We start from the raw sequence: 27,871 nt of genomic DNA, 5'->3' as shown, positions 1-27,871 counted from the left end.
GTACACAATTCCAGGAAGCTGTAAATGTCCCAGTTCTTCCATGGCCTGCATACTCACCAGACATGCCACCCATTGAGCTTGTTTGGGATGCTCTGTATCGACGTGTACGACACCGTGTCCCAGTTACATTTTACATTTTAGTCGTCATTTAGCAGACGCTCTTATCCAGAGCGACTTACAGTAGTGAATGCATACATTTCATATTTTTGTTTCTTTTTTTCCTCTGTACTGGTCCCCCGTGGGAATCGAACCCACAACCCTGGCGTTGCAAACACCATGCTCTACCAACTGAGCCACACGGGACCAGTTCCCGCCAATAGCCAGCAACTTCGCACAGCCTTTGAAGGGGAATGGCCAAATTCCACAGGCAACAATCAACAGCCTGATCAACTCTATGCGAAGGAGATGTGTCGTGCTGCATGAGGCAAATGGTGGTCACATCAGATACGGACTGGTTTTCAGATCCACGCCCATACCTTTTTTTCAAGATATCTGTGACCAACAGATGCATACCTGTATTCCCAGTCATGTGAAATCCACAGATTATGGCCCAATTTATTCATTTCAATTGACCGACTTCGTTATATGAACTGTAACTCATTAAAATCTTTGAAGTTGTTACATGTTGCGTTTATATTTTTGTTCAGTGTATTTAAAAAAAAACACCCGTCCATTGCAATCTACGCAAGAATCGGAATGAAAGATTTATCACCACTACTTGAAAACGTGAATAAAACATTTAAAAAATGAAATGACTACCACACAAACCATTTTCTGATAGTGATTTATTGATACAAGTGGCCGGTGATACTGAGGATTTGTCACCACAGATGGTTTGTTTACATTTCTACCGTTGTGGCTAGATGGAGTAGCTAGTCCTACAACAGCACTATAGCTAAGCCTAACCCTTTTCGGAACCTTAACATCCTACGTTAATTCACCTAACCTGCTTTGTTAGTTCTCCTAACCTGCCACGTTAATTATCCTAACCTGCTACGTAAACAAACATCTGTAGAGACAAATCATCAGTATAACCACACCGGTAGCCAATCACATCGCCCCTGATACTCACTTGGGGCCATTCAGTGGTTGTTGTTTATGTATGTAGCTAGCGGGCTAAGTTGTAGCATTAGCAATGTCTTTCAAAAGGAGATGACTCACAAATGACACAATTCTGGAGACTTTTGCAAATTCTGACAATGAATCCGAGTATGACAGTGAGGAATCAGGGTGAGAGAAAGATAAAACCAGACTATGTGCTTGACTATAATCGCAAAAATGGGGACTCGGGAAAACCACCAAGTGGTATAAGAATACATTTTCTTCATCTGATCAACACTGCAGTGGTTTCTGAAAGTACAGAATAAAGAGGAATTATTAGTAATTAGAAAGTAAATCAGGATAAAGAAATAAAACAATATTACAAGTAACATAACTGAAGAGCTCCACAATGGCTCCACAAGCAGGCAGGGCAGAGATACGCAGGCCAAATTAATACACAGGTCAATGCAATGGTCATGATACGACCAGGACATTTTCAAAGGATACAACAAAAGCTAATACTTATTTGACGCCATTAGCATTGTTTTACAGAACTATTAGAAAAATGTATGAAGGTTATGAAATCAGTTCCTTGTGTGAAATCAGTTCCTTGTAAAACTAAACCATCTAGTGTTCAGCGAAATAACAACACAATGTCAAATACTGGTAGGCTAGTCAAATCATGTACATCCGATCACATTAACCATTACTCTCTCGCGGGAATTTCACTAACGGTCTATATGTAGCCAAACGTAACTGCTGCTCATTCCGTTTGCTCGAAAATTGATAAATGGTTAAAAATAAAAAATAAAAATACTTTATTTTTATTTTATAAAAGGCCCATGTCCATAGAGACACATACCAGCTCTACTGGCAGTACTGCTACTACCAGCAGTACTACACCTGCACCTGTCGACGACACAAGTTGTTCTGCTTCCACGAGCACATCCAATGCTAACATCAGTATTTCTACATTTGTTGTTAGCCCGGCTAGAATGGACACTGACAGTTGTGAATCTGATGCAGCCAAAGAGTTACTGCCCCCTCACCCGGGAAAGCACCGAACAACAGACAGGGACGTTGGACCATCAAAGAGGAGCAAATATGATGAGAACCACATTGATTTGGGGTTCACATATATTGGGAGTAGTGCCTTTCCTCAGCCACAGTGTGTTATATGTGCAAAAGTACTCTCTCACAACTCGATGAAACCTTCACTCTTGCGCAGACATTTAGAAACAAAACATGCCCATTTGAAATAAGCCACGGGAGTTTTTTTGAGCGAGAATTAAGACTACTTTCAAGTAGTATGACATGTATAAAAGCAACAGATACCATTAATAAGAAGGGGCTAGAAAGCGTCTTATATGGTGAGTTACCGAGTGGCTAGGACAGGCAAGCCCCATACTATTATGGAGGACTTAATTCTTCCTGCTGCCGTGGATATGGCTGGGACAATGCTGGGGGGAAAATATATATTTTTTAAACTATACAGACAATGCCTTCAACAAACACTGTTTCACAACGCATCAGTGACATGGCATTAGATGTTTTGAAACAATTCCTGCTTCGCATACAAGGCAGTGAAATCTATGCATTACAGCTGGATGAGTCAACAGATGTGGCGGGCCTGGCACAGCTCCTGGTATATGTCCGTTACATTTACGGGGGGGGTCAATTAAGGAAGACATCCTCTTCTGCAAACCACTGGAAACCAGAAGAGGATATTTTTAAAGTACTGGACATCTTTGTGACATCAAATGGACTTTGGTGGTCAAGATGTGATGGTATGTGTACTGATGGCGCAAAAGCCATGACGGGGAGACATAGTGGAGTGGTAACGCACGTGCAAGCAGCATCCACTGCAGCATCCACCAAGAGGCTCTTGCTGCCAAAAGAATGCCTGACAGCTTGAAAGATGTCTTGGACACTACATTGAAAATGGTTAACTTTGTTAACCTGTTGGGGATAGGGGGCAGTATTTGCACGGCCGGATAAAAAACGTACCCGATTTGATCTGGTTACTACTCCTGCCCAGTAACTAGAATATGCATATAATTGTTTGATTTGGATAGAAAACACCCTAAAGTTTCTAAAACTGTTTGAATGGTGTCTGTGAGTATAACAGAACTCATTTGGCAGGCCAAAACCTGAGAAGATTCCAAACAGGAAGCACTCTCTGAATTTTTCTTGGCCTTCTTGATCATCTCTAACCAAAACAGGGGATCTCTGGCATAACGTGACATTTTCTAACGCTCCCATAGGCTCTCAGAAGGCGCCAGAACGATGAATGGTGGCTTTGCAGGCCATGGCTGAAAAACATTAGCGCATTTGGATAGTGGTCGATCTGAGGACAATGAGACTGGAGGCGCGTGCACGAGCCGACAACATGTTTACTTTCTCTCTCTTTGAACGAAAACAACGACTCCCGGTCGGAATATTATCGCTTTTTTACGAGAAAAAAATCGCATAAAAATTGGTTTTAAACAGCGGTTGACATGCTTCGAAGTACGGTAATGGAATATTTAGAATTTTTTTGTCACGAAACGCGTCGGGCGCGTCACCCTTCTTTACCCTTCGGATAGTGTCTTGAACGCACGAACAAAACGCCGCTATTTGGATATAACTATGGATTATTTGGAACCAAACCAACATTTGTTATTGAAGTAGAAGTCCTGGGAGTGCATTCTGACGAAGAACAGCAAAGGTAATCAAACTTTTCTAATAGTAAATCGGAGTTTGGTGAGTACCACACTTGGTGGGTGTCAAAACAGCTAGCCTGTGATGGCTGGGCTATCTACTCAGAATATTGCAAAATGTGCTTTCACCGAAAAGCTATTTTAAAAATCGGACATAGCAAGTGCAAAGGAGTTCTGTATCTATAATTCTTAAAATAATTGTTATGTTTTTTATGAACGTTTATCGTGAGTAATTTACTAAATTCACCGGAAGTGTTTGGTGGGAATGCTAGTCACATGCTAATGTAAAAAGCTGGTTTTTGATATAAATATGAACTTGATTGAACAAAACATGCATGTATTGTATAACATAATGTCCTAGGATTGTCATCTGATGAAGATCATCAAAGGTTAGTGCTGCATTTAGCTGTGGTTTGGGTTTATGTGACATTATATGCTAGCTTGAAAAATGGGTGTCTGATTAATTCTGGCTGGGTACTCTGCTGACATAATCTAATGTTTTGCTTTCGTTGTAAAGCCTTTTTGAAATCGGACAGTGTGGTTAGATTAACGAGAGTCTTGTCTTTAAAATGGTGTAAAATAGTCATATGTTTGAGAAATTGAAGTAATAGCATTTCTAAGGTATTTCAATATCGCACCACGGGATTACACTGGCTGTTGAGTAGCAAGCGTCCCACTGGCCCAGAGAGGTTAAAGAAAGGCCCCTGAACTCTTGTGTATTTTCTGCACTATGCAATGATATGGGCAGCAACCATGTAACGCTTTTACAACATACGCTGGTTATGCGCTGGTTATCAAGGGGCAAAGTATTGACACGTTTTCTTTTTAATTGAGAGATGAGCTTAAAGTTCTTTACTGACCATAAGTTTCACTTGTCTGACCGCTTGCATGATGACACGTTTCTCACATGAATGGCCTATCTGGGTGACGTTTTTTTCCTCACCTGAATGATCTGAAGCTAGGATTACAGGGACTCTCCGCAACTATATTCAATGTGCGGGACAAAATTGAGGCTATGATTAAGTTGGAGCTCTTCTCTGTCTGCATTAACAAGGACAACACACAGGTATTCCCATCATTCTATGATTTTCTGTGGGCAAATGAACTCAAATTTACAGACAATGTCAAATGTGAGATTGCGAAGCATCTGAGTGAGTTGGATACGCAATTATGCAGGTACTTTCCCGAAATGGCCGACACAAACTGGAATCGTTATCCCTTCATGCCCTACCTCCAGTCCACTTACCGATATCTGAACAAGAGAGCCTCATCGAAATTGCAACAAGCGGTTCTGTGAAAATTGAATTTAAATCAGAAGCCACTGCCAGATTTCTGGATTGGGCTGCTCTGAGCGTGTCCTTCCTTGGCAAATCACGCTGTTAGGACCCCGATAACCTTTGCAACCATGTACCTATGTGAGAGTGGATTCTTGGCCCTCACTAGCATGAAAACTAAATACAGGTACAGACTGTGTGTGGAAAATGATTTAAGACTGAGACTCTCCAATACAACCCAACACTGCAGAGTTATGTGCATCCTTTCAAGCACACCCTTCTCAATTAACCTGTGGTGAGTTATTCACACTTTTCGATGAACAAATAAGGTTTTATATGTAAGATGGTTAAATAAAGAGCAAGATTATTATTATTATATTATTATTTGTGCCCTGGTCCTATAAGAGCTCTTTGTCACTTCCCAAAAGCTGGGTTGTGACAAAAACTTACACTCATTCTTATGTTTAATAAATGTATCGTATAGTGTGTGTGGCAGGCTTATAATTATGGCAAAAAAATTACATTTGTGAGTGCGATGACCCTGGTGCTAGAAAGGGTACGCAGCTGGAGGTTGAATGTTTGAAAGGGTACGGGATTATAAAAAGTTTTGGAACCACTGTTCTGTGAATTAATGAGGCGGAGCGTACCTCATTTCAAACTGTAAAATTGACAAGTTGAAACACACCCTATTGATAATTAGCAGGCAGCGTGTCTTGGTTTGAGGGCAGTTGTCCTGTTGCGTCACAATCACATTTAGGAACAGTGAGTCAATTCTGACATCACGCGCATAAGAAAACTCATGCTGGGGGGACCGTTAAGAGATATTTGAAACTCACAAGTAAGAAGGACAAAGGGATTCTCTGGTACAGCCATGTGCACCACGTCATTGCGCTCTTGCTCTGTTGTATGTGATTCTTGCTAGCAGTCACTCAAATGGCGAGGGGCTGAATCTGATTGGCTGGAACTTGAATTGCTAGGGTGCTGGCCCATGTGGGGGGAAATGAAGGAAAAGAAATGGCACAGCACAGTTTACTGAAAACAGACGCTTCAAACTAGGGATTTCGTGACTAATTGAGGTAACTGTAATTCTGCATGTACAAACTAGACATTGACACACCCAGCCCAAAGTGGGGGGGTTTAAAAAAAGACTTACTAGTCGCCAAAGTACCAAAGCATCCAGGCTACCAGAAGAAGAAAAAAAAGAGGTATTGCAAAGAAACACCGGGACTGCAGCGGCAAGCGACAGTTGCTATAGTAACAGCATGCTGCAGTCTTTGTGGCGATGGGATGAAGGGGTGTTCTGGAGGAGGGGGGAGAGAGAGAGAGCCTGAGAGCTTTGTGAGCGTAATGTTTACTGATCATTTTTATTGTTTATTTCACTTTTGTTTATTATCTCCTTCACTTGCTTTGGCAATGACAACATATGTTTCCCATGCCAATAAAGGACTTACATTGAAATTGAGAGTCAGAGAACCAGGGAGAGAGACAGGGAGCCAGAGTTTGAGTGTAATGTTTACTATTAACGTTTGTTGTTTATTATCTATTTCACTTGCTTTTGCAATGTAAACATATGTTTCCCATGCCAACAAAGCCCCTTAAATTGAAAGAGACAGAAAGGAGACACACTAGCGGGACAAGCTCTCACCTACACGAGGGGCTCTTTACTGAAAGGCAAACTGTGACAGTAGCACCAACCAGTTCAAACAAGATACACAACACCTCAGAACTCAGTTTCTAAGCTACAGAGGATCTAGTGCACTCTCCTCAGGTCCTGGGCTGCCAATGGCCACAATCAATGCACCCAGGACACATAGTGCGCGCGCGCACACGTCATGTTAAAACACCTGATTCAACTCATCAAGGTATTGGTGATCGTTGAATCAGGAGGAGTTTTTATTGTTGGGCTGGAACAAAACAGTGAGCATGCACAAAACCTGTTGCTCTCCAGGAGCACAGTTGGTGACTGACCACTGAAGATCGAGGTCAACAGGTTTGTTTACATTCAAACAGAGGGAAGTACCTGGTCCCCTCAGAGGGAGAGCAAACATCATGCATGACTAGACAATGTGTTGTAAATATCAACCGTGCTCCTACCCAACTGCTCTGTCCTGCTATAGGCATTAGCAACGAGTGCCATGTGTTCATCCAAGGGAAACCCACAGAAGGGACAAGGTGGTGCCCAGCTAGGCTTAATGGTAGATGGCTTTGGAGATTATAGGTGTACGTAAATGTGCTGGTGTTTACAATTCAGCTATAAAATACTGTTGTTTTGCGTTTTCATAAAACTGAAGGTTGTTGGGTGCAAAGTCTACAAGGGTCTAAGTGTGCTGTGCATGATAATGCACGAGGGTGTGTATGACAGATCGATGACCTTCTGCTCCTGCCTAGTAGTATCGTACTGATCCAGTATGTGGTGACCCAGCAGTCTTAAAGGAACGATACAAGGTCCATATCACCAACTATGGGCATACAGACACAGGATGGAGACATACACCTAACAGTAAACATAACTTTGCAATTAATATATTGTAATATTGCATAATAGCAGTCTACAGCCTGGGATAACATAGTTCCCCAGAATATCAAAGAAACAATAAGTCAGCTTGGCCTGTATATCAAGAGCACAGATGAGCTAAACACTTTCTCCCCACAGGGTCTGGGGGACTGCCCCTTCCTCATCATCACAAAGAAGAGGTCATAGGTCAGCTAAGTATCTATACACAACACAAGCCCCTCTCCAGTCTGTAAAGGGGTTATGCTACTCCAGGCTACTGCAGTGGTAACATGCTTCATATTCACTACAGAGAGGAACTCCTCCTCACACCGTCTTTAGGTAAATACCCACCCAGTATTCTCCTCTCTGTTCAGTCAGGGTGGTCTAGTCTCTCTTGGCAGACTTAAACACACAATCTCCTGGTGTGTGTGTGTGTGTCAGATATAAAACCAGTCCCTTTGCAGCAAGTCACAGCCCAGAAAACAGTATCTTGTACTGTGGACATTATTTCCCCTCAATCCTAGCGATTTGAAGTTGGTTTCTCAGAGACTGAAATAGCCCACAAGTCTGATCCAACAAAAATTACAGCTTTTTCTTGAGATAAGGCCAATGCTGATGTTATTATGGTTCATGTCACAACTTACAGACTTGTTTATGTGCTGCTGTGCGTATTTGATGCCGATCTTACTTTGCTACCTGACAACTTTACGGTTTTGACTTTCTAATTACCGTTTATATTTTTAGTTTTTCCCTCGCTCAACTTTTTTTCCATTCAACTTTTTCACTCCGGATGTTTTATCTGGACATGGTTCGTCAGGACCTCCAACAGCCGAAGCTAACTAGTAACATGAACACGATGCCTTCTAATTGCAGTCGCTGTACTTATAATATACAGGAGAACGATCGCCTTACGGCAAGGATAGCTGTGCTGCAAGCCCAGCTTCAGACGCAATCGTTAGGCAAGGGTAATTTCAGTGTAGGAAAGGATGAAACAGTGTCTGTGCCACCAGTAAGTACAGATAGTAACGTTAGTATCAATCCCCTCGCACGGTCCCCGCAGCCGGACAACTTTCTCATGGCTTCTGGAGGGAAATGCTGTAGGAATGCTCAACCGGTGTCGCTCATTCAGCCGACAGAAACTTTCAACTGGTTCTCCCCATTAAGCAGCGAGTCGGAGTTAGAGGCCGAGCCTTCTCTGGTCTCTACTCCTCCCGTTGTGGGGTCTGAGACGCCGTGCCTCCCACCATTAGCTCTGACAAATTGAAAACCCTAGTCATTGGCGACTCCATTACCTGCAGTATTAGACTTAAAACGTATCACCCAGCGACCATACACTGTTTACCAGGGGGCAGGGCTACCGACGTTAAGGCTAATCTGAAGATGGTGCTGGCTAAAGCTAAAACTGGCGAGTGTAGAGAGTATAGAGATATTGTTATCCACGTCGGCACCAATGATGTTAGGATGAAACAGTCAGAGGTCACCAAGCGCAACATAGCTTCAGCGTGTAAATCAGCTAGAAAGATGTGTCGGAATCGAGTAATTGTCTCTGGCCCCCTCCCAGTTAGTGGGAGTGATGAGCTCTACAGCAGAGTCTCACAACTCAATCACTGGTTGAAAACTCTTTTCTGCCTCTCCCAAAAGATAGAATTTGTAGATAATAGGCCCTCTATCTGGTACTCACCCACAAACAGGACCAAGCCTGGCCTGTTGAGGAGTGACGGACTCCATCTTAGCTGGAGGGGTGCTCTCATCTTATCTACGAACATAGACAGGGCTCTAACTCCCCTAGCTCCACAATGAAATAGGGTGCAGACCAGGCAGCAGGCTGTTAGACAGCCTGCCAGCTTAGTGGAGTCTGCCACTAGCACAGTCAGTGTAGTCAGCTCAGTGTAGTCAGCCCATTGAGACCGTGTCTGTGCCTCGACCTAGGTTGGGCAAAACTAAACATGGCGGTGTTCGCCTTAGCAATCTCACTAGAATAAAGACCTCCTCCATTTCTGCCATTATTGAAAGAGATCGTGATACATCACATCTCAAAATAGGGCTACTTAATGTTAGATCACTCACTTCCAAGGCAGTTATAGTCAATGAACTAATCACTTATCATAATCTTGATGTGATTGGCCTGACAAACATGGCTTAAGCCTGATGAATTTACTGTGTTAAATGAGGCCTCATCTCCTGGTTACACTAGTGACCATATCCCCCGTGCATCCCGCAAAGGCGGAGGTGTTGCTAACATTTACGATAGCAAATTTCAATTTTTCTAGTCATGAAATCTATGCAGCCTACTCAATCACTTTTTATAGCTACTGTTTACAGGCCTCCAGGGCCATATACAGCGTTCCTCACTGAGTTCCCTGAATTCCTATCGGACATTGTAGTCACAGCAGATAATATTCTAATTTTTGGTGACTTTAATATTCACACGGAAAAGTCCACAGACCCACTCCAAAAGGCTTTCGGAGCCATCATCGACTCAGTGGGTTTTGTCCAACATGTCTCTGGACCTACTCACTGCCACAGTCATACCCTGGACCTAGTTTTGTTCCGTGGAATAAATGTTGTGGATCTTAATGTTTTTCCTCATAATCCTGGACAATCGGACCATTTTATTACGTTTGCAATCGCAACAAATAATCTGCTCAGACCCCAACCAAGGAGCATCAAAAGTCGTGGTATAAATTCTCAGACAACCCAAAGATTCCTTGATGCCCTTCCAGACTCCCTCTGCCTACCCAAGGACATCAGAGGACAAAAATCAGTTAACCACCTAACTGAGGAACTAAATTTAACTTTGCGCAATACGCTAGATGAAGTTGCACCCCTAAAAACTAAAAACATTTGTCATAAGAAACTAGCTCCCTGGTATACAGAAAATACACGAGCTCTGAAGCAAGCTTCCAGAAAATTGGAACGGAAATTTCGCCACACCAAACTGGAAGTCTTCCGACTAGCTTGGAAAGACAGTACCGTGCAGTATCGAAGAGCCCTCACTGCTGCTCGATCATCCTATTTTTCCACCCTAATTGAGGAATATAAGAACAATACAACATTTATTTTTGATACTGTCGCAAAGCTATCTAAAAAGCAGCATTCCCCAAGAGAGGATGGCTTTCACTTCAGCAGTAATAAATTCATGAACTTCTTTGAGGAAAAGATCATGATCATTAGAAAGAAAATGACGGACTCCTCTTTAAATCGGCGTATTCCTCCAAAGCTCCGTTATCCTGAGTCTGCACAACTCTGCCAGGACCTAGGATCAAGGGAGACACTCAAGTGTTTTAGTACTATATCTCTTGACACAATGATGGAAATAATCATGGCCTCTAAACCTTCAAGCTGCATACTGGACCCTATTCCAACTAAACTACTGAAAGAGCTGCTTCCTGTGCTTGGCCCTCCTATGTTGAACATAATAAACGGCTCTCTATCCACCGGATGTGTACCAAACTCACTAAAAGTGGCAGTAATAAAGCCTCTCTTGAAAAAGCCAAATCTTGACCCAGAATTTTTTTTTTTTTTAACTATCGGCCTATATCGAATCTTCCATTCCTGTCAAAAAATTTTGAAAAAGCTGTTGCACAGCAACTCACTGCCTTCCTGAAGACAAACAATGTATACGAAACACTTCAGTCTGGTTTTAGACCCCATCATAGTACTGAGACTGCACTTGTGAAGGTGGTGCATGACCTTTTAATGGTGTCAGACCGAGGCTCTGCATCTGTCCTCGTGCTCCTAGATCTTAGTGCTGCTTTTGATACCATCGATCACCACATTCTTTTGGAGAGATTGGAAACCCAAATTGGTCTACACGGACAAGTTCTGGCCTGGTTTAAATCTTATCTGTCGGAAAGATATCAGTTTGTCTCTGTGAATGGTTTGTCCTCTGACAAATCAACTGTAAATTTCGGTGTTCCTCAAGGTTCTGTTTTAGGACCACTATTGTTTTCACTTTATATTTTACCTCTTGGGGATGTCATTCGAAAACATAATGTTAAATTTCACTGCTATGCAGATGACACACAGCTGTACATTTCAATGAAACATGGTGAAGCCCCAAAATTGCCCTCGCTAGAAGCCTGTGTTTCAGACATAAGGAAGTGGATGGCTGCAAAGGTTCTACTTTTAAACTCGGACAAAACAGAGATGCTTGTTCTAGGTCCCAAGAAACAAAGAGATCTTCTGTTAAATCTGACAATTAATCTGGATGGTTGTACAGTCGTCTCAAATAAAACTGAAGGACCTCGGCGTTACTCTGGACCCTGATCTCTCTTTTGAAGAACATATCAAGACTGTTTCAAGGACAGCTTTTTTCCATCTACGTAACATTGCAAAAATCAGAAACTTTCTGTCCAAAAATGACGCAGAAAAATGTATCCATGCTTTTGTTACTTCTAGGTTGGACTACTGCAATGCTCTACTTTCCGGCTACCCGGATAAAGCACTAAATAAACTTCAGTTAGTGCTAAATACGGCTGCTAGAATCCTGACTAGAACCAAAAAATTTGATCATATTACTCCAGTGCTAGCCTCCCTACACTGGCTTCCTGTTAAGGCAAGGGCTGATTTCAAGGTTTTACTGCTAACCTACAAAGCATTTCATGGGCTTGCTCCTACCTATCTTTCCGATTTGGTCCTGCCGTACATACCTACACGTACGCTACAGTCACAAGACGCAGGCCTCCTAATTGTCCCTAGAATTTCTAAGCAAACAGCTGGAGGCAGGGCTTTCTCCTATTGAGCTCCATTTTTATGGAATGGTCTGCCTACCCACCCATGTGAGAGATGCAGACTCGGTCTCAACCTTTAAGTCTTTACTGAAGACTCATCTCTTTAGTGGGCCCTATGATTGAGTGTAGTCTGGCCCAGGAGTGTGAAGGTGAACGGAAAGGCTCTGGAGCAACGAACCGCCCTTGCTGTCTCTGCCTGGCCGGTTCCCCTCTCTCCACTGGGACTCTCTGCCTCTAACCCTATTACAGGGGCTGAGTCACTGGCTTATTGGTGTTCTTCCATGCCGTCCCTAGGAGGGGTGCGTCACTTGAGTGGGTTGAGTCACTGACGTGGTCTTCCTGTCTGGGTTGGCGCCCCCCCTTGAGTTGTGCCATGGCGGAGATCTTTGTGGGCTATACTCGGCCTTGTCTCAGGATGGTAAGTTGGTGGTTGAAGATATCCCTCTACTGGTGTGGGGGCTGTGCTTTGGCAAAGTGGGTGGGTTTATGTCCTTCCTGTTTGGCCCTGTCCGGGGGTATCATCAGATGGGGCCACAGTGTCTCCTTACCCCTCCTGTCTCAGCCTCCAGTATTTATGCTGCAGTAGTTTATGTGTCGGGGGGCTAGGGTCAGTCTGTTATATCTGGAGTATTTCTCCTGTCTTATCCGGTGTGAATTTAAGTTCTCTCTCTCTCTCTCTCAGCCCTAGGACCATGCCTCAGGACTACCTGACATGATGACTCCTTGCTGTCCCCAGTCCACCTGGCCGTGCTGCTGCTCCAGTTTCAACTGTTCTGCCTGCGGCTATGGAACCCTGACCTGTTCACCGGACGTGCTACCTGTCCCAGACCTGCTGTTTTCAACTCTCTAGAGATAGCAGGAGCGGTAGAGATACTCTCAATGATCGGCTATGAAAAGCCAACTGACATTTACTCTTGAGGTGCTGACTTGTTGCACCCTCGACAACTACTGTGATTATTATTATTATTATTATTATTATTATTATTTGACCATGCTGGTCATTTATGAACATTTGAACATCTAGGCCATGTGCTGTTATAATCTCCACCCGGCACAGCCAGAAGAGGACTGGCCACCCCTCATAGCCTGGTTCCTCTCTAGGTTTCTTCCTAGGTTCTGGCCTTTCTAGGGAGTTTTTCCTAGCCATCGTGCTTCTACACCTGCATTGCTTGCTATTTGGGGTTTTAGGCTGGGTTTCTGTACAGCACTTTGAGATATCAGCTGATGTAAGAAGGGCTATATAAATACATTTGATGTCAGAGTCAGTGGTGTAAAGTACTTAAGTAAAAATAGTTTTCTGGGGCATCTTTGTCTTTTTGACCGTTTTTACTTCGATACATTCCTAAAGGAAATAATGTACTTTTTAAACCATACATTTCCTCTGACACCCAATAGTACTCATTACATTTTGAATGCTTGGCAGGCAAGGAAAATGGTCCAATTCACACATTTATCAAGAGAACATCCCTGGTAATCCCTACTGCCTCTGATCTGGTGGACTCACTAAACACAAATGCTTTGTTTGTAAATTATGTTAGAGTGTGCCCCTGGCTACCCATAAATAAAAAATGTTTAAAGAATGGAGGCATCTGGTTTGCTTAATATTTATAAGTATATTTAAATCCAAATACGTTTAGACTTTTTCTCAAGTAGTATTTTACTGCATAAAGTTCACTACAATGGAAGTCTGCTCTATCACCTCAGCCAGCTGGCCAGACAGACCATTTCCTGCTAGACAGCTGCTTTCACCCCCCCCCCACCACCAAATCAATACAGACAAGATAAAAGGTCCCATGTAGCTCAGTTGGTTGAGCATGGCACTTGCAACTCCAGGGTTGTGGGTTCGACTCCCACAATGGACTAGTACAACTCACTGCCGTAAGTCGCTCTGGATAAGATCATCTGCAAATAAGTAAAATGACGAATGTAAATACCAAAGCACACTCACGTCCCGCATACTCCTTGAAGTAATTTTGTTTAGAGTAAAAAAGGTTATTGCGTGGAACGTGACAGTTGACTGTGACTCTTCTACCGACTTCTAGAGAGAGACAGGCACAACAAACCTAATCTGTGACCCATGAGGCCATACCACAACAAACAGAGAAAATAGGCAGAAATCCAAGAGGAGAAGGCATATATTAATATATAGACCGAAGGTTACAGTTCATTGAGACATCATAAGAGGTTTAAATTGGGTGGATGGTTCAGGTTACTCTGGTGTGAAGGTTAGAACCGGATGAGATGTTTTTGTGTGCAGGAAAAACATAACCTAACTCTGGCAACTGATGAACCACCAAACAAGATGAGGAGAGGAGCTTTAAAAACTTGGCAACATCAGTTAGAAGTAAAACGTTTGGCAAGACAGATTATAATCACAATGTAGTATGCCAGAACAATTCACTATTGTTTTCCTCACCATCTGTTAGCTTCATAAGGCAGAGCCATATGTGGCTCTGACGAAGTCCGATGCCAAAATCTCAAATCTACCTTATCCCATTTCAAGCAAGACTGTTGTCAGGTGAGGTGTTTGTGTTGTGTGTGTCATCCAGTGATGTGTTGCAGGCAGCAACCACTTCACTCTCAGCCTCACTTTCATCTTTACCTTCTTTGATCTGCCAGTCTCTCTTTGGTGCTAGTTATCCCAAGGACATATCCCAAGGGGCTGGCTCATCCTCACTCACCCATTTATGACTGAGACCTAAGTTGACCTCACCGAGTTACCTGTGTCTGTGCAGAGTCAAGCATTCCCAGTGCTAACAGTTGACAAAAGATGTGGCAGCCCTTTAACAGATATACTTGCTGATGATGAAGCAAATGGGGTAGGATATCAAAGAGTTGACTTGCTAACTGCTAACGTTACATTGTAACAGGTGGCATTACTGGGAGGTCTAGAGACACAGTATACACCAAAAAAACATTGAGTTCAGTTCACTAGCGGTTACTGGTAGGCTGACTGATTAAAGGGAAGGCACTACAGTTAACTGCGAGACGTTGGTTTTAATTTGTGAGAAGTTAACGTTAGCTAGCTACCAACATCAGAGACAGCGTGTCAGTGGTGTTATCTGACTGGCAAGATAGCACGTAAACAGAAGAAACTGGGGGGGGGGGGGGGGGGGGGGGGGGTGAAGGAAAAGACAAGAAACAATAGTCATCTTGTAATTTAAATCCGTTTACACATTGTCTACTGTGGCTTTAACACTCGCACTGGTAGCTAACTAGCTCGCTGTGTTCTGCATGGCATGACTGCATCAACAACCTCTGCAGTCACCATCGTTACTATGCTACTAGCCATGCTGCTAGTTCTGCTCGCACGTTAAAAACAAGACAGCCCTACCCAGTTCAAATGTCTTACCCAATTCCTTCGCATTGCCTTATGAAAAAGTTCACCATTCGATTCAACGACACACTGCAATTGATGTCGAGGAGAATCGCTAGTGTTTTTTAGGAAATCGAAGTTTCATTCCCGGAATAAAATGGCTCCTGCTGACATGTTCCGATACATTTGGTGACGTAGTCAAGCCGAAGCTTTGTGTTACCTCACTTGCATTCAGGACACAGGGGGCGCTCAAGTCTTCAATTTACATGGCAAATCATTCTACACCCCAAAGCCATACATTAATGTGTAAATAAAGACTTATCGTTGGCAGCAATATAGCCTATAACTCTGACCAAACAAAGAATTAAAAATCATAAAGCACTTTCTGGTAAGTTTATTTTGGAAGAGATAAGACCAAACGATGAGACCGTATGTAGAGCCGATGTTCAATGCCTGAATATTTTAATAGAGCCCTAGTCTAGTTTTGACAAACAGTATAAATATGTTTCAATACCAACATTATCAGACAATTCATCATAACAAAACCTAGCATTTGAACACTGCATTGTTGAGTAAGAGCTTGTAACTAAGCATTTCCCCGGACAGTTGTAATACCTGTTGTATGCTGTAAACGCAACAAATAAACTTTAATTTGTTTTAAAACAGGGGTGTCAAACAAATTTTGCCCCGGGTGCCACATTCGACCTTTGAGGTTCGGAGGGCCGCACTGAAAATGTATTATATTTCTTTGCTGTCAAAACTGGAATTTCTGATGCTCCAGTTTCTATTTGGTTTTAGTAATTTCAAAGTATATTGACTTCGTTCCTCCCACACTAACCTCCATACGAGCTTCAATGCCATACAACTCTCCTTCCGTGGCCTCCAACTGCTCCTAAATACAAGTAAAACTAAATGCATGCTCTTCAACTGATCGCTGCCCGCCTGTCCAGCATCACTACTCTGGATGGTTCTGACTTAGAATATGTGGACAACTACAAATACCTAGGTGTCTGGTTAGACTGTAAGCTGTAAACTCTCCTTAAAGACTCACATTAAGCATCTCCAATCCAAAATTAAATCTAGATTCGGCTTCCTATTTCGCAACAAAGCATCCTTCACTCATGCTGCCAAACATAGCCTTGTAAAACTGACTACCCTACTGATCCGTGACTTTGGCGATGTCATTTACAAAATAGCCTCCAACACTCTACTCTGCTAACTGGATGCAGTCCATCACAGTGCCATCCGTTTTGTCACCAAAGCCCCATATACTACCCACCACTGCGACCTGTATGCTCTCGTTGGCTGGCCCTCGTGTCATACTCGTCGCCAAACCCACTGGCTCCAGGTCATCTATAAGTCTCTGCTAGGTAAAGCCCAGCCTTATCTCAGCTCATTGGTCACCATAGCAGCACCCACATATAGCACGCGCTCCAGCAGGTATATTTCACTGGTTACCACCAAAGCCAATTCCTCCTTTGGCCGCCTTTCCTTCCAGTTCTCTGCTTCCAATGACTGGAATGAACTGCAGAAAATCCCTGAAGCTGGAGACTCATATCTCCCTCACTGACTTTAAGCACCAGCTGTCAGAGCAGCTCACAGATCACTGCACCAGTACATAGCCCATCTGTAAATAGCCCATCCAATTACCTCATCCCCATACTGTATTTATTTTGCTCCTTTGCACCCCAGTATCTCTACTTGCACATTCATCTTCTGCACATCTGTCACCGCAGTGTTGAATTGCTATATTGTAATTACTTCACCACTATGGCCTATTTATTGCCTTAACTCCCTTATCGTATCTCATTTGCACACACTGTATATAGAGTCGTGGCCAAAAGTTTTGAGAATGACACAAATATTAATTTTCCCAAAGTCTGCTGCCTCAGTGTCTTTAGATATTTTTGTCAGATGTTACTATGGAATAGTGAAGTATAATTACAAGCATTTCATAAGTGTCAAAGGCTTTGATTGACAATTACATGAAGTTGATGGAAAGAGTCAATATTTGCAGTGTTGACCCTTCTTTTTCAAGACCTCTGCAATCCGCCCTGGCATGCTGTCAATTAACTTCTGGGCCACATCCTGACTGATGGCAGCCCATTCTTGCATAATCAATGCTTGGAGTTTGTCAGAATTTGTGGGTTTTTGTTTGTCCACCCGCCTCTTGAGGATTGACCACAAGTTCTCAATGGGATTAAGGTCTGGTGAGTTTCCTGGCCATGGACCCAAAATATCGATGTTTTGTTCCCCGAGCCACTTAGTTATCACTTTTGCCTTATGGCAAGGTGCTCCATCATGCTGGAAAAGGCATTGTCTGATGGTAGCGCTCATCTTGTCTTCTCCAGACAAGATTTTTTCCAGATGCCCCAAAACATCAGAAAGGGGATTCATCAGAGAAAATGACTTTACCCCAGTCCTCAGCAGTCCAATCCCTGTACCTTTTGCAGAATATCAGTCTGTCCCTGATGTTTTTCCCAGAGGGAAGTGGCTTCTTTTCTGCCCTTCTTGACACCAGGCCATCCTCCAAAAGTCTTCCCCTCACTGTGCATGCAGATGCACTCACACCTGCTTGCTGCCATTCCTGAGCAAGCTCTGTACTGGTGGTGCTCCGATGCCGCAGCCGAATCAACTCTAGGAGACGTTGCTGGCGCTTGCTGGACTTTCTTGGGCGCCCTGAAGCCTTCTTCACAACAATTGAACCGCTCTCCTTGAAGTTCTTGATGATCCGATAAATGGTTGATTTAGGTCTTACTGGCAGCAATATCCTTGCCTGTGAAGCCCTTTTTGTGCAAAGCAATAATGACGGCACGTTTCCTTGCAGGTAACCATGGTTGACAGAGGAAGAACAATGATTCCAAGCACCACCCTCCTTTTGAAGCTTCCAGTCTGTTATTTGAACTCAATCAGCATGACAGAGTGATCTCCAGCCTTGTCCTCGTCAACACTCACACCTGTGTTAACGAGAGAATCACTGACATGATGTCAGCTGGTCCTTTTGTGGCAGGGCTGAAATGCAGTGGAAATGTTTTTTGGGGATTCAGTTCATTTGCATGGCAAAGAGGGCCTTTTCAATTCATCTGATCACTCTTCATAACATTCTGGAGTATATGCAAATTGCCATCATACAAACTGTGGCAGCAGACTTTGTGAAAATTAATATTTGTGTCATTCTCAAAACTTTTGGCCACGACTGTAGACTTTTTCTACTGTATTATTGACTGTATGTTTGTTTATTCCATGTGTAACTGTGTTGTTGTATGTGTCGAACTGCTTTGCTCTATCTTGGCCAGGTGCAGTTGTAAATGAGAACTTGTTCTCAACTAGCCTACCTGGTTAAATAAAGGTGAAATAAAAAATTAAATAAAAAAAAATATTTAATTGTTTTTATTTTTATGAAACCAGCCACAGACCGGATGTTTCACACCTGATTTAAAACACTTTCTGCTTACTGACTTCTCTGTATCAGCAGTTTTCCACTACAGTACTGCAAGTATCAAATCCAACACCACAACAGAGCACAGCAGGATCCTAAATATAGCTCATGTAAGCAAAACATCTATTTACATATTCAAAGATTTACAAAGTCAAAGTTCGATAACAAAATTAGAAAATTAATGATATCACATAGCCTCTGATCCTTTTAAGTGTATGACTATTTACTTTTCTGTGCAGGGGCAGGGATGTCCACAGTATTATGCAGGAACTCATAGAGCGACTTCCCATTGCCAGCATGCCCCAGAATCTGTGCTAGCCTTTCCTGGCTCATTTTGGCTAGGTGTGCCAGGCTATCTGCGTGTTTAACCAGAGCCCTGTAGTTCTTCGCATTAACCCCTGGCATCCGAAGAAGGAAGTCGTATGGCCCAGGGTTGAAGAGGTCAGCTGACTCTGCCACTGTGTCCGACTCGGCCGTAATGGCCTGGGCGGCGGCGGCATCCGGCTCGGGTCGACCTTTCTTCAGCTCCTGGAAAAGTTCTGCGGTGGCGTGTGGGGAGGGGCACCAAAGGATCCTGAGGCGGGGGAAGTGCAGGGTGAGGAGGGTCAGCTTGGAGGTGACGTCGTTAGCTGAGATCTCCTGGCGGAAGTCGGTGCGGGCCACCAGGGAAAAGGGCTTGGCCGAGTCGAACTCGATCAGCAGGACGGGCTTCCGGTAGTACCGCGTCATGGACAGGCACTGGGTGTAGAGGCGTCCGCTCTGAAGCGAGCCAATCAGGTCACTGACGCTCTTGCGCTCCACACAGGTGTCGGCAGTGAGGATGTAATCGCCCACCTCCAGGGTGACAGGCTCGATGTCCAGGCCGCGCCGGTGGAGGAGGGACGGGAGCTCACTGCGGAACTCACGCATGTCCACAATCACACGGGACGGCTCCTTGGGCTGCTCCTGGCCCCCTGATTGTAGAGACATGACATGACTTTAAATTACATCAACCAATCAGACTCAGATAGATGATGTGGACTGTAAGACCTAAGCTGCCCACAGTGTAATGAATCAGATAAAATGTCATCACATCACTTACCTGCTTTGCGTGTGTTGGTGGTAGAGTAAGCAGGCTCCTGACTCCTGCTCAGATCGAGGTTGGTGTCTTCTCTTCCCTCTCTCTCCTCAGGAACCACCATAGTGGCCTTCTCCCTGCAATCACACAGACACCCAGTCAGTCAGCACAGCTCACAAACTAACACATGGTATGGAAACTGCAGGATGATCATAATATAATGCAGCAGATGTCTGACCTGATGAGGTGTTCAAAGGCTTGTTTCTCTTTAGCCAGACCAGTCAGGTACCTTTGCTCCTCTGTGGAGCCACCATAGATCAGGAAGTACACCCTGAGAGGAGGAGGAAATGCTTCATGAGTGACTTCATCTGGAAAAACAACAACATGTAATTCACAAGATCTGTGTAAAATGAATAAGGGGATAAAGGTTTTGTTTGATTACCTCAGTGGTTTCCCCGGTCTGGAGGCTTTGTAAATCTCCAGCTGACGAACAAAGCTGAGCTCGGCGTCATAAAGCACCACGAAACTGGGCTCCACCTCGTGCAGTACCCGCGTCAGACTGTAGGGGTCAGTGCAACCCCTCAGAGGGTGGATAACCGTCAATGGCTCTTTCAGAACACCGTAGTAGGCGTCAGACGACAAGTCTAACTTTAGCTCCTCCTCCTTTTCCAACAGGCCTCCCTCATCCCCACTGCTGCCCATCACTTCTCCCTCATCCCCCTCTCTGTTGCCAACCATTTGAGTCAGGGTCAGAGACGGCCTCTTTTTACTCTTTGAGTTTGGCTTGGTTGCCACCTTCCCTTTGGCTTTTTTGCCTTTGGTCTCTTTCTCAGGCTGTTGTTTCCTGGACCAACCCTGGCCCTGTTGTTTGTGTGCGTCTGGGTCGAACAGGGCATCTCTTTTGCCAATGGTGCGAGCGTAGAGTCTATTGAGTAGGGAGTCTGAGCCACGACTGATGTACTCATGAAGCTGAGCACAGGTTCTGTCATCACTGGCACAGATCAAGATGTGGCCTGGGGAATCAGACAAAGAACAGTGAGATTCACCACCAAGGACTGAACAGTTTACCAACGCATGTCATAGCTTTGGTAGGAATATGTTACGCTTTCTGTGTCCCTATACAATACTTTATCTAGATTGTAATCTGCTAGTGGCTGACCTGGTTTGAGTTCAGAGCTCTTGTTCTCCTTCTCTATCTCCTGCAGCACCTCTGTCAGAGCCTCCCACTTTGGGTTCTGCTCCAGCACCAGCACCCTCTTCACCTCTGGGGCAGACGCACAAAAATCATTTTCCTCAGCTCCAGAAAGCATAAAATTAAATTGTATTGTTCGCATACACATTTTTTGCAGATGTTATCATGGGTGTAGCGAAATGTTCATGAAGCTCTTCCTCTGAAAGAAATAGAATTACATATAATATAGCCATAGAGACTGTGCTTGAATGTATATTTTGAGAGCAGTTAGTTACCTGAAGTGCTTTGTTGTTTTTCTGTGTCAGCTCCCACCTTGAGTTTCTTCTTGGACTCAGGAATGCAGTACACCCGACTCCTGGCGTTAATAAACATGGAGGTGCTGGAGTCCAGGAACAACCAGCCTGTTGAAATGAACCACAGTCAAGTGACATTTTTCCTTGAATCAGCATCTAGGGCTACCAACATAATGGAAGGGGAAACACAGAGACCTTAATATGATAGCTCTCCAATGAAACTAAGCAATGCAGTTAGTTATTCATATTCGCTTACTCTCCAAGGACAGTTCTTACAACTTCTTACCAGAGTTGCTTCCAAAGTGTTTCTGGCTGGAGCGGAGTGACTCGAGGAGGTTGAGGAAGGTGACACAGTCATACTGGGTGAGGTAGAGCAGCAGAGTACGTAAGATCTTCAGGTCCTGGACCAGAGACTTGGTCTTGGCTCCCAGCTGGTGCCACAGAGGGTCCAGGTAGTGACGGATGGTCTGGGGGTCAAACAGGCAAAACAAACAAGAATATGAGAGGAAATCTGCAAGTGGTCAATAGAGTACAGTGAATGCCTTGATTTAAGTAATGTCTGGAGTAGAGGTCGACCGATTAATTGGAATGGCAGATTAATTAGGGCCGATTTCAAGTTTTCATAACAATCGGTAATCGGCATTTTTGGACACCGATTATGGCCGATTACATTGCACTCCACGAGGAGACTGCATGGCAGGCTGACTACCTGTTATGCGAGTGCAGCAAGGAGCCAAGGTAAATTGCTAGCTAGCATTAAACTTATCTTATAAAAAACAATCAATCTTAACATAATCACTAGTTAACTACACATGGTTGATGATATTACTAGTTTATCTGGCTTGTCCTGCGTTGCATATAATCGATGCGGTGCCTGTTAATTTATAATCGAATCACAGCCTACTTCGCCAAACGGGTGATGATTTAACATGCGCATTCACGAAAAATAGCACTGTCGTTGCACCAATGTGTACCTAACCATAAACATCAATGCCTTTCTTAAAATCAATACACAAGTATATCTTTTTAAACCTGCATATTTAGTTAATATTGCCTGCTAACGTGAATTTCTTTTAACTAGGGAAATTGTGTCACTTCTCCTGCGTTCTGTGCAAGCAGAGTCAGGGTATATGCAGCAGTTTGGGCCGCCTGGCTCGTTGCGAACTGTGTAAAGACCATTTCTTCCTAACAAAGACCGTAATTAATTTGCCAGAATTGTACATAATTATGACATAACATTAAAGGTTGTGCAATGTAACAGAAATATTTAGACTTAGGGATGCCACCCGTTAGATAAAATACAGAACGGTTCCGTATTTCACTGAAAGAATAAACGTTTTGTTTTCGAAATGATAGTTTCCGGATTTGACCATATTAATCACCTAAGGCTCGTATTTCTGTGTGTTATTATATTATAATTAAGTCTATGATTTGATATTTCATAGAGCAGTCTGACTGAGCAGTGGTTGGCAGCAGGCTCGTAAGCATTCATTCAAACAGCACTTTCCTGCATTTGCCAGCAGCTCTTCGCTGTGCTTCAAGCATTGCACTGTTTATGACTTCAAGGCTGTCAATTCCCGATATTAGGCTGGCAATACTATAGTGCCTATAAGATCATCCAATAGTCAAATGTATATGAAATACAAATGGTATAGAGAGAAATAGTCCTATAATTCCTATAATAACTACAACCTAAAACTTCTTACCTGGGAATATTGAAGACTCATGTTAAAAGGAACCACCAGCTTTCATATGTTCTTATGTTCTGAGCAAGGAACTTAAACGTTAGCTTTTTTACATGGCAAATATTGCACTTTTACTTTCTTATCCAACAGTTGTTTTTGCATTATTTAAACCAAATTGAACATGTTTCATTATTTATTTGAGACTAAATTGATTTTATTGATGTATTATATTAAGTTAAAATAAAAAAGTGTTCATTCAGTATTGTTGTAATTGTCATTAGTACAAATATCGGCCGATTAATCGGTATTGGCTTTTTTTGGTCCTCCAATATCGGTATAGGCGTTGAAAAATCAGAATCGGTCGACCTCTAGTCTGGAGACGAGCAGTGTGCAGTCATATTTTTATATCACTAACGCTAATATGAAGAACGCTAAATGTACATTCACATTGAGTTGTGTTATGTATACAATGGTTATTGCTGAACTGCAAGACGTTGTAGTTAGTTTACTCCAGTGGGTATTGATGCTTAATTCCTATGTAGCTAACAAGTCTGACCTTTTCGAAGGCATTCCCAAGGGTATTCTCCAGGGAGAGGTCCTCTGCCTCCAGCGTGGGGTTGTAGCGCTTCAGCTCCTTCAGACAGGCGTTCATGATGTCCAGGACAGAGCTCTGGATGGCCCTCATGGCCGGGGTCAGAGACACATGCAGCTCCACCACCTCTGGCTTGTGTCTGTCCAAAACTGAGTTCACTGACGCCTGGAATCTGAGAGAGGCGGGGAGACAGAGAGAGAAAAAGAGAGAGAGGTGGAAGCAGAGAGAGAGAACTATCCATCATCATCAATAATCCAAGAAGTTACCACACAAAGGAGTAAAAAAATGTCATAAAATGGGCTCCCCCACCTACCTGGGCCAGAGGAAAAGTTTCTTGACAAAGAGGTTCCTCATGACTCTCTCCACCTGACAGAAGCCTGAGGAGAAGGAGGTGGCCTTGTCTGTGAAGGCCTTGATGAAGCCTGTCTTATTCTTCTGTCTGAACAGTCTCAAGATGAAGGCCTCCTGGCAAGACTCAATTATCTTATGAGCCCGGTACACCAGTATACCTGGGGAAAACAGAGAAAGTTGTGGGTCGATGTAAACAAGGTAAATAAATAAAGTGAAGCAGCACAAACAGAGAAAGGATAGTGCTTATACAGAGAGAGCAATACGAGTGTCCTTTTGAGCAACTCCATCGTAGGGCATTATTTTCACCCATCCCAGTCTGATTTGTATCCAGGACCGTTTGGTACCATTATCCATACTAATATAACATAACTGGTATGTCAAAACTCTAGTTTTGCCTACACTATATACTTACCCGAGATGAGGTGTGCAGGTATCCTGTCAGTGAGGAAGTCCACCACTAGGATACGGCTGGTGACGAACAGGACCCCTCCCTGTGTATAAACTTCGTAGCGCTCTGTACTCTGGACATCACTGGTCACTGTCTGGGGCAGGTGGCTCACTCCCTCAGCTCGCAGCTGCTCTGTGAAGAACTCCTAGCAGAGGAAATAGAAGCACAAATAGGAACATGGGTTATTGGTTACTGTTACAAACGTTCTACATAGAAAGACATGTAACGTTATTCAAACTTCACCTAGAGTTCGTTTCATGCAAGATCTGCAACCAAGATCTCCATCATAGCTGAAGCCCTCCTGATGCAAGCTTGAAAGTCAAGCAGGTGATGACAAGTAGCCGCCTATGATCGTTGTGTAACGTTGCCCCCTCCTGAACTGGGCCCCTGACCAATCGTTCCCCTAGCACCGCTATTATTCACCCACCTGCTCGGGCGTGGTAGTGTTCAGCAGCAGCACCAGACTCCCCTCCTCGGAGTACACCCGCATGAACTGCAGCAGGATGCGGTCTATCCCCATGCCCTCCGCAGTCACCAGCAGCCCGTCCGAGCCAAACAAACTCAGGAACATCTCCGTCTCAAACTCAAGTAGTTGACCAGCCATCTCCCTCCGTGTACTGTGAGTTGTTGTCCGTAATAATGTTGCTCAGTCAGTCAGACAATATAGCTTGAATGCTATCTAGCTTGCTAGCTATACAACATGGAAGTATTATGCAAGAACGAGTCGGTAAAGAAAATATATTTAACTTGTTTGCTAACTAAACCTGCTTTCGGTAAACCTGCATATCATCAGTTGTAAGAAAGTAACCACATGTGCATAAATGAGGAGTTATTCGGAGCTTCATTGTATTAGCCTGCACATCCCACCAATGTTTTGGAAATCGCATATCCGGTCACCGTAACGGTGAAGCGGGAACAAGCTACAGGATCTTTAGCGCCATCTGCTGTAGTGGAATAGTAACTATATACAGTAGGAATGTGTACATTATCCATCATACATACTGGACATGTACTGCACAGGAGCCTAGTGAGAGGAGGACGGCTCATAAATGTCTTGGATGGAGTAAATGGATTGGTATCAAACTCATGGAAACCACGTGTTTGATGTGTTTGATACCATCCCATTCATTTCGTTCCAGCAATTACAATGAGCCTGTCCTCCATAATTAAGGTACCACCAGCCACCTGTGATGTACTGTACAACCCACCTTATTATCATGCATAGTGTCCACCTTCAGGGGATTTTGAGAGCCAGCAGGGAAATGCAATCAGGTGACAAAATCTACAATATTTACCAATAACAAAACACAAATGATTCCTCTGGGGAGGCATAGGGGAACACAGCAGTGAAAAGACAATGACAAGGTAGAGTGGTTGCATAAGTGTGTGTATGTTGTGCTGCTAAATTGTACCCAGTCGGGCTATGTTCTGTGCAATGTCCTGCCAACCCACGTTTCTCCATAATCAGTGAAGAGGCAGTGTGTAATCGTAGCTCAGAACAGGACAGGCTTGTAAATGGCACTGGAGGAGGAGGATAAGGAGTGGGGGAGGGTTCTGTCTGCTTCAGACACACACACACACACACACACACACACACACACACACACACACACACACACACACACACACACACACACACACACACACACAGCTCTTGCTCCTCCAACCCTGGCTCTCCTAGTCAGATGGAGATGTTGTTGACATGACTCACCTCAGTACTGTAGCTATTTAACACTGTGACCTGCATTTACATGCTTTAATATTTACATTCGTACCGGTATTCACATTTTGGTGCACGGTGAGACCTACAGAAAAGGATTTATCCTCAGAATAGTCAGTTTGTTTCACCTTCACCATAAAATATGGGTAAATAGCTGTGAAGCACTTCCACTTAACAACACAGAAATAGATAGTTCCTTTCTCTTGTTTTTCTTAAAGTGAAGTGGCCACAGAGACGGAACTTAGGCAGGTGTGAGGCTTAAACTGTGCTTGTGGAATACTTCAATGGATCACAGGCATCAATGTTTCAGTAGGTTAATCTCCGTGGTGCAGTCAAACATATGATCCTCCAGGGTAAACAAACTATCTGCTGCCTGACTGTGTCCTAAAAGTCTGTTACATCACTGTCATTGTGGGCCTCTTCTGGCAGGAGATCCTTCTCTCGCATGACATCATTGAAATTCAGTCAGCTTCAGTCAGCAGTTAACCTGGAAACTAAACTGAATATCACTCCATTTCATCACTATTCAGTGTTGATTCCAGGTCATACAGCAGCAGGCAATGTAAGCAATGTGTATAGAAAGCATACAGTATGTAAAGTAAGAGAAGTCATGCCCTGTTCCAGAATGGCCTTTAGAGAGCACTAGAGCACTGTTTTACTGTTGCTCAATCTCCATAGTTCTCTAGTCTACCGCTTTGTTCCACGATGTACTGTAGAACTCTAATGTTTACAGTCTGCACTTCTCTAAAAGCCCTTTTCCTGTTCTGAGGATGTATTCAAGTGTGTAATGTCAAACATGACGAGACTTGATGAGGGTTTGATGAGAGCAAAAAGTGATTAGGATTAAAGAGACAGAAAGACTAGGGAAAACTAGGCAGCTGATCACATCTTGATTACATTTCCCTTCCTGTTTCATGAAGTGGGATCAAATGATCCATAAACATGCTACTTATGACTGTATAGGTCCCCAGGTCCCAGGGGATGTTATAGATGCAAATGGATGTGATAGATGCATCTATCACATCCATTTTCCACTCAAATTTATCTCCCTATAGGATGAGTAAAAAAAAATACTATTTGTCAGCTCGTACCTTGCAGTTTCCTGAGATCATTACTGATTGTGTGCCAGTGTAAATGACACGGGAACAGCTTAAAATGTAAGTCACGCAGGCTGGAGGGGGAAGTAAGAGGATATTTAATGATGACTAGAGAGAGGGGGAGAGAGAGACAGAGAGATGGAGTAAACAGCAGCAGCACTCCCCTCCAACCCTCATTAGGAAGGTCGCAGCTGTGGGAGATGGCTAAAACGGGTGTCTACTGCTCTACAAGTCTGATAACGGTATGGCCTTCAGAACTGGCTGGTTTTTATAGGGCATTTTACATTATTTCCTCCACATATGACTGGAAGACATTTAAAACGGGTGTCTGAAAATGTGTTTGTCCCAAATGGCATCCTATTCCCTATATAGTGCACTACTTTTGACCGGGGTTGATAGGTCTCTGGTCAAACAGTGCTCTATATAGGGAATAGCGTACC

The 27,871-nt window shown here is 43.6% G+C and overlaps 2 protein-coding genes and 1 long non-coding RNA gene across 5 annotated transcripts in view; 1 reads left to right on the top strand and 2 right to left on the bottom strand.

The window, feature by feature from the left end:
• The window catches only part of mrtfba (myocardin related transcription factor Ba), a 56,946-nt gene extending 41,191 nt beyond the window's left edge, over nt 1-15,755 (bottom strand). For 2 of the 3 annotated variants that reach the window (XM_082970382.1, XM_014179672.3), the window contains exon 1: nt 15,594-15,755. The gene's annotated coding sequence lies outside the window, so the exon portion shown is untranslated. The remainder of the gene's footprint in view (nt 1-15,593) is intronic. The other variant, XM_082970383.1, reaches the window with a different exon arrangement.
• A 3,177-nt stretch (nt 15,756-18,932) lies between these two features.
• ercc4 (excision repair cross-complementation group 4) lies at nt 18,933-25,296 on the bottom strand. The gene is made up of 11 exons (XM_014179670.3): nt 25,042-25,296; nt 24,579-24,759; nt 24,129-24,324; nt 23,780-23,987; nt 21,825-22,005; nt 21,521-21,646; nt 21,213-21,317; nt 20,496-21,066; nt 20,292-20,384; nt 20,078-20,190; nt 18,933-19,949 (listed from the first exon to the last, which is right to left on the bottom strand). Exons 1-11 carry the CDS (start codon nt 25,216-25,218, stop codon nt 19,216-19,218), a joined length of 2,685 nt encoding a protein of 894 aa, XP_014035145.1. The 5' UTR covers nt 25,219-25,296; the 3' UTR covers nt 18,933-19,215.
• The window catches only part of LOC145865481 (uncharacterized), a 29,784-nt gene continuing 27,018 nt past the window's right edge, over nt 25,106-27,871 (top strand). Inside the window, exon 1 of the long non-coding RNA XR_014383002.1 lies at nt 25,106-25,233. This is a non-coding gene — a long non-coding RNA (uncharacterized LOC145865481). The remainder of the gene's footprint in view (nt 25,234-27,871) is intronic.

Source organism: Salmo salar, chromosome 28 (genome assembly GCF_965601325.2).
Source record: "Salmo salar chromosome 28, fSalSal1, whole genome shotgun sequence".
NCBI classification, from domain to species: domain Eukaryota; kingdom Metazoa; phylum Chordata; class Actinopteri; order Salmoniformes; family Salmonidae; genus Salmo; species Salmo salar.
The sequence above is the reverse complement of the archived record's forward strand: the minus strand, read 5'-3'. Positions and strand labels throughout refer to the sequence as shown.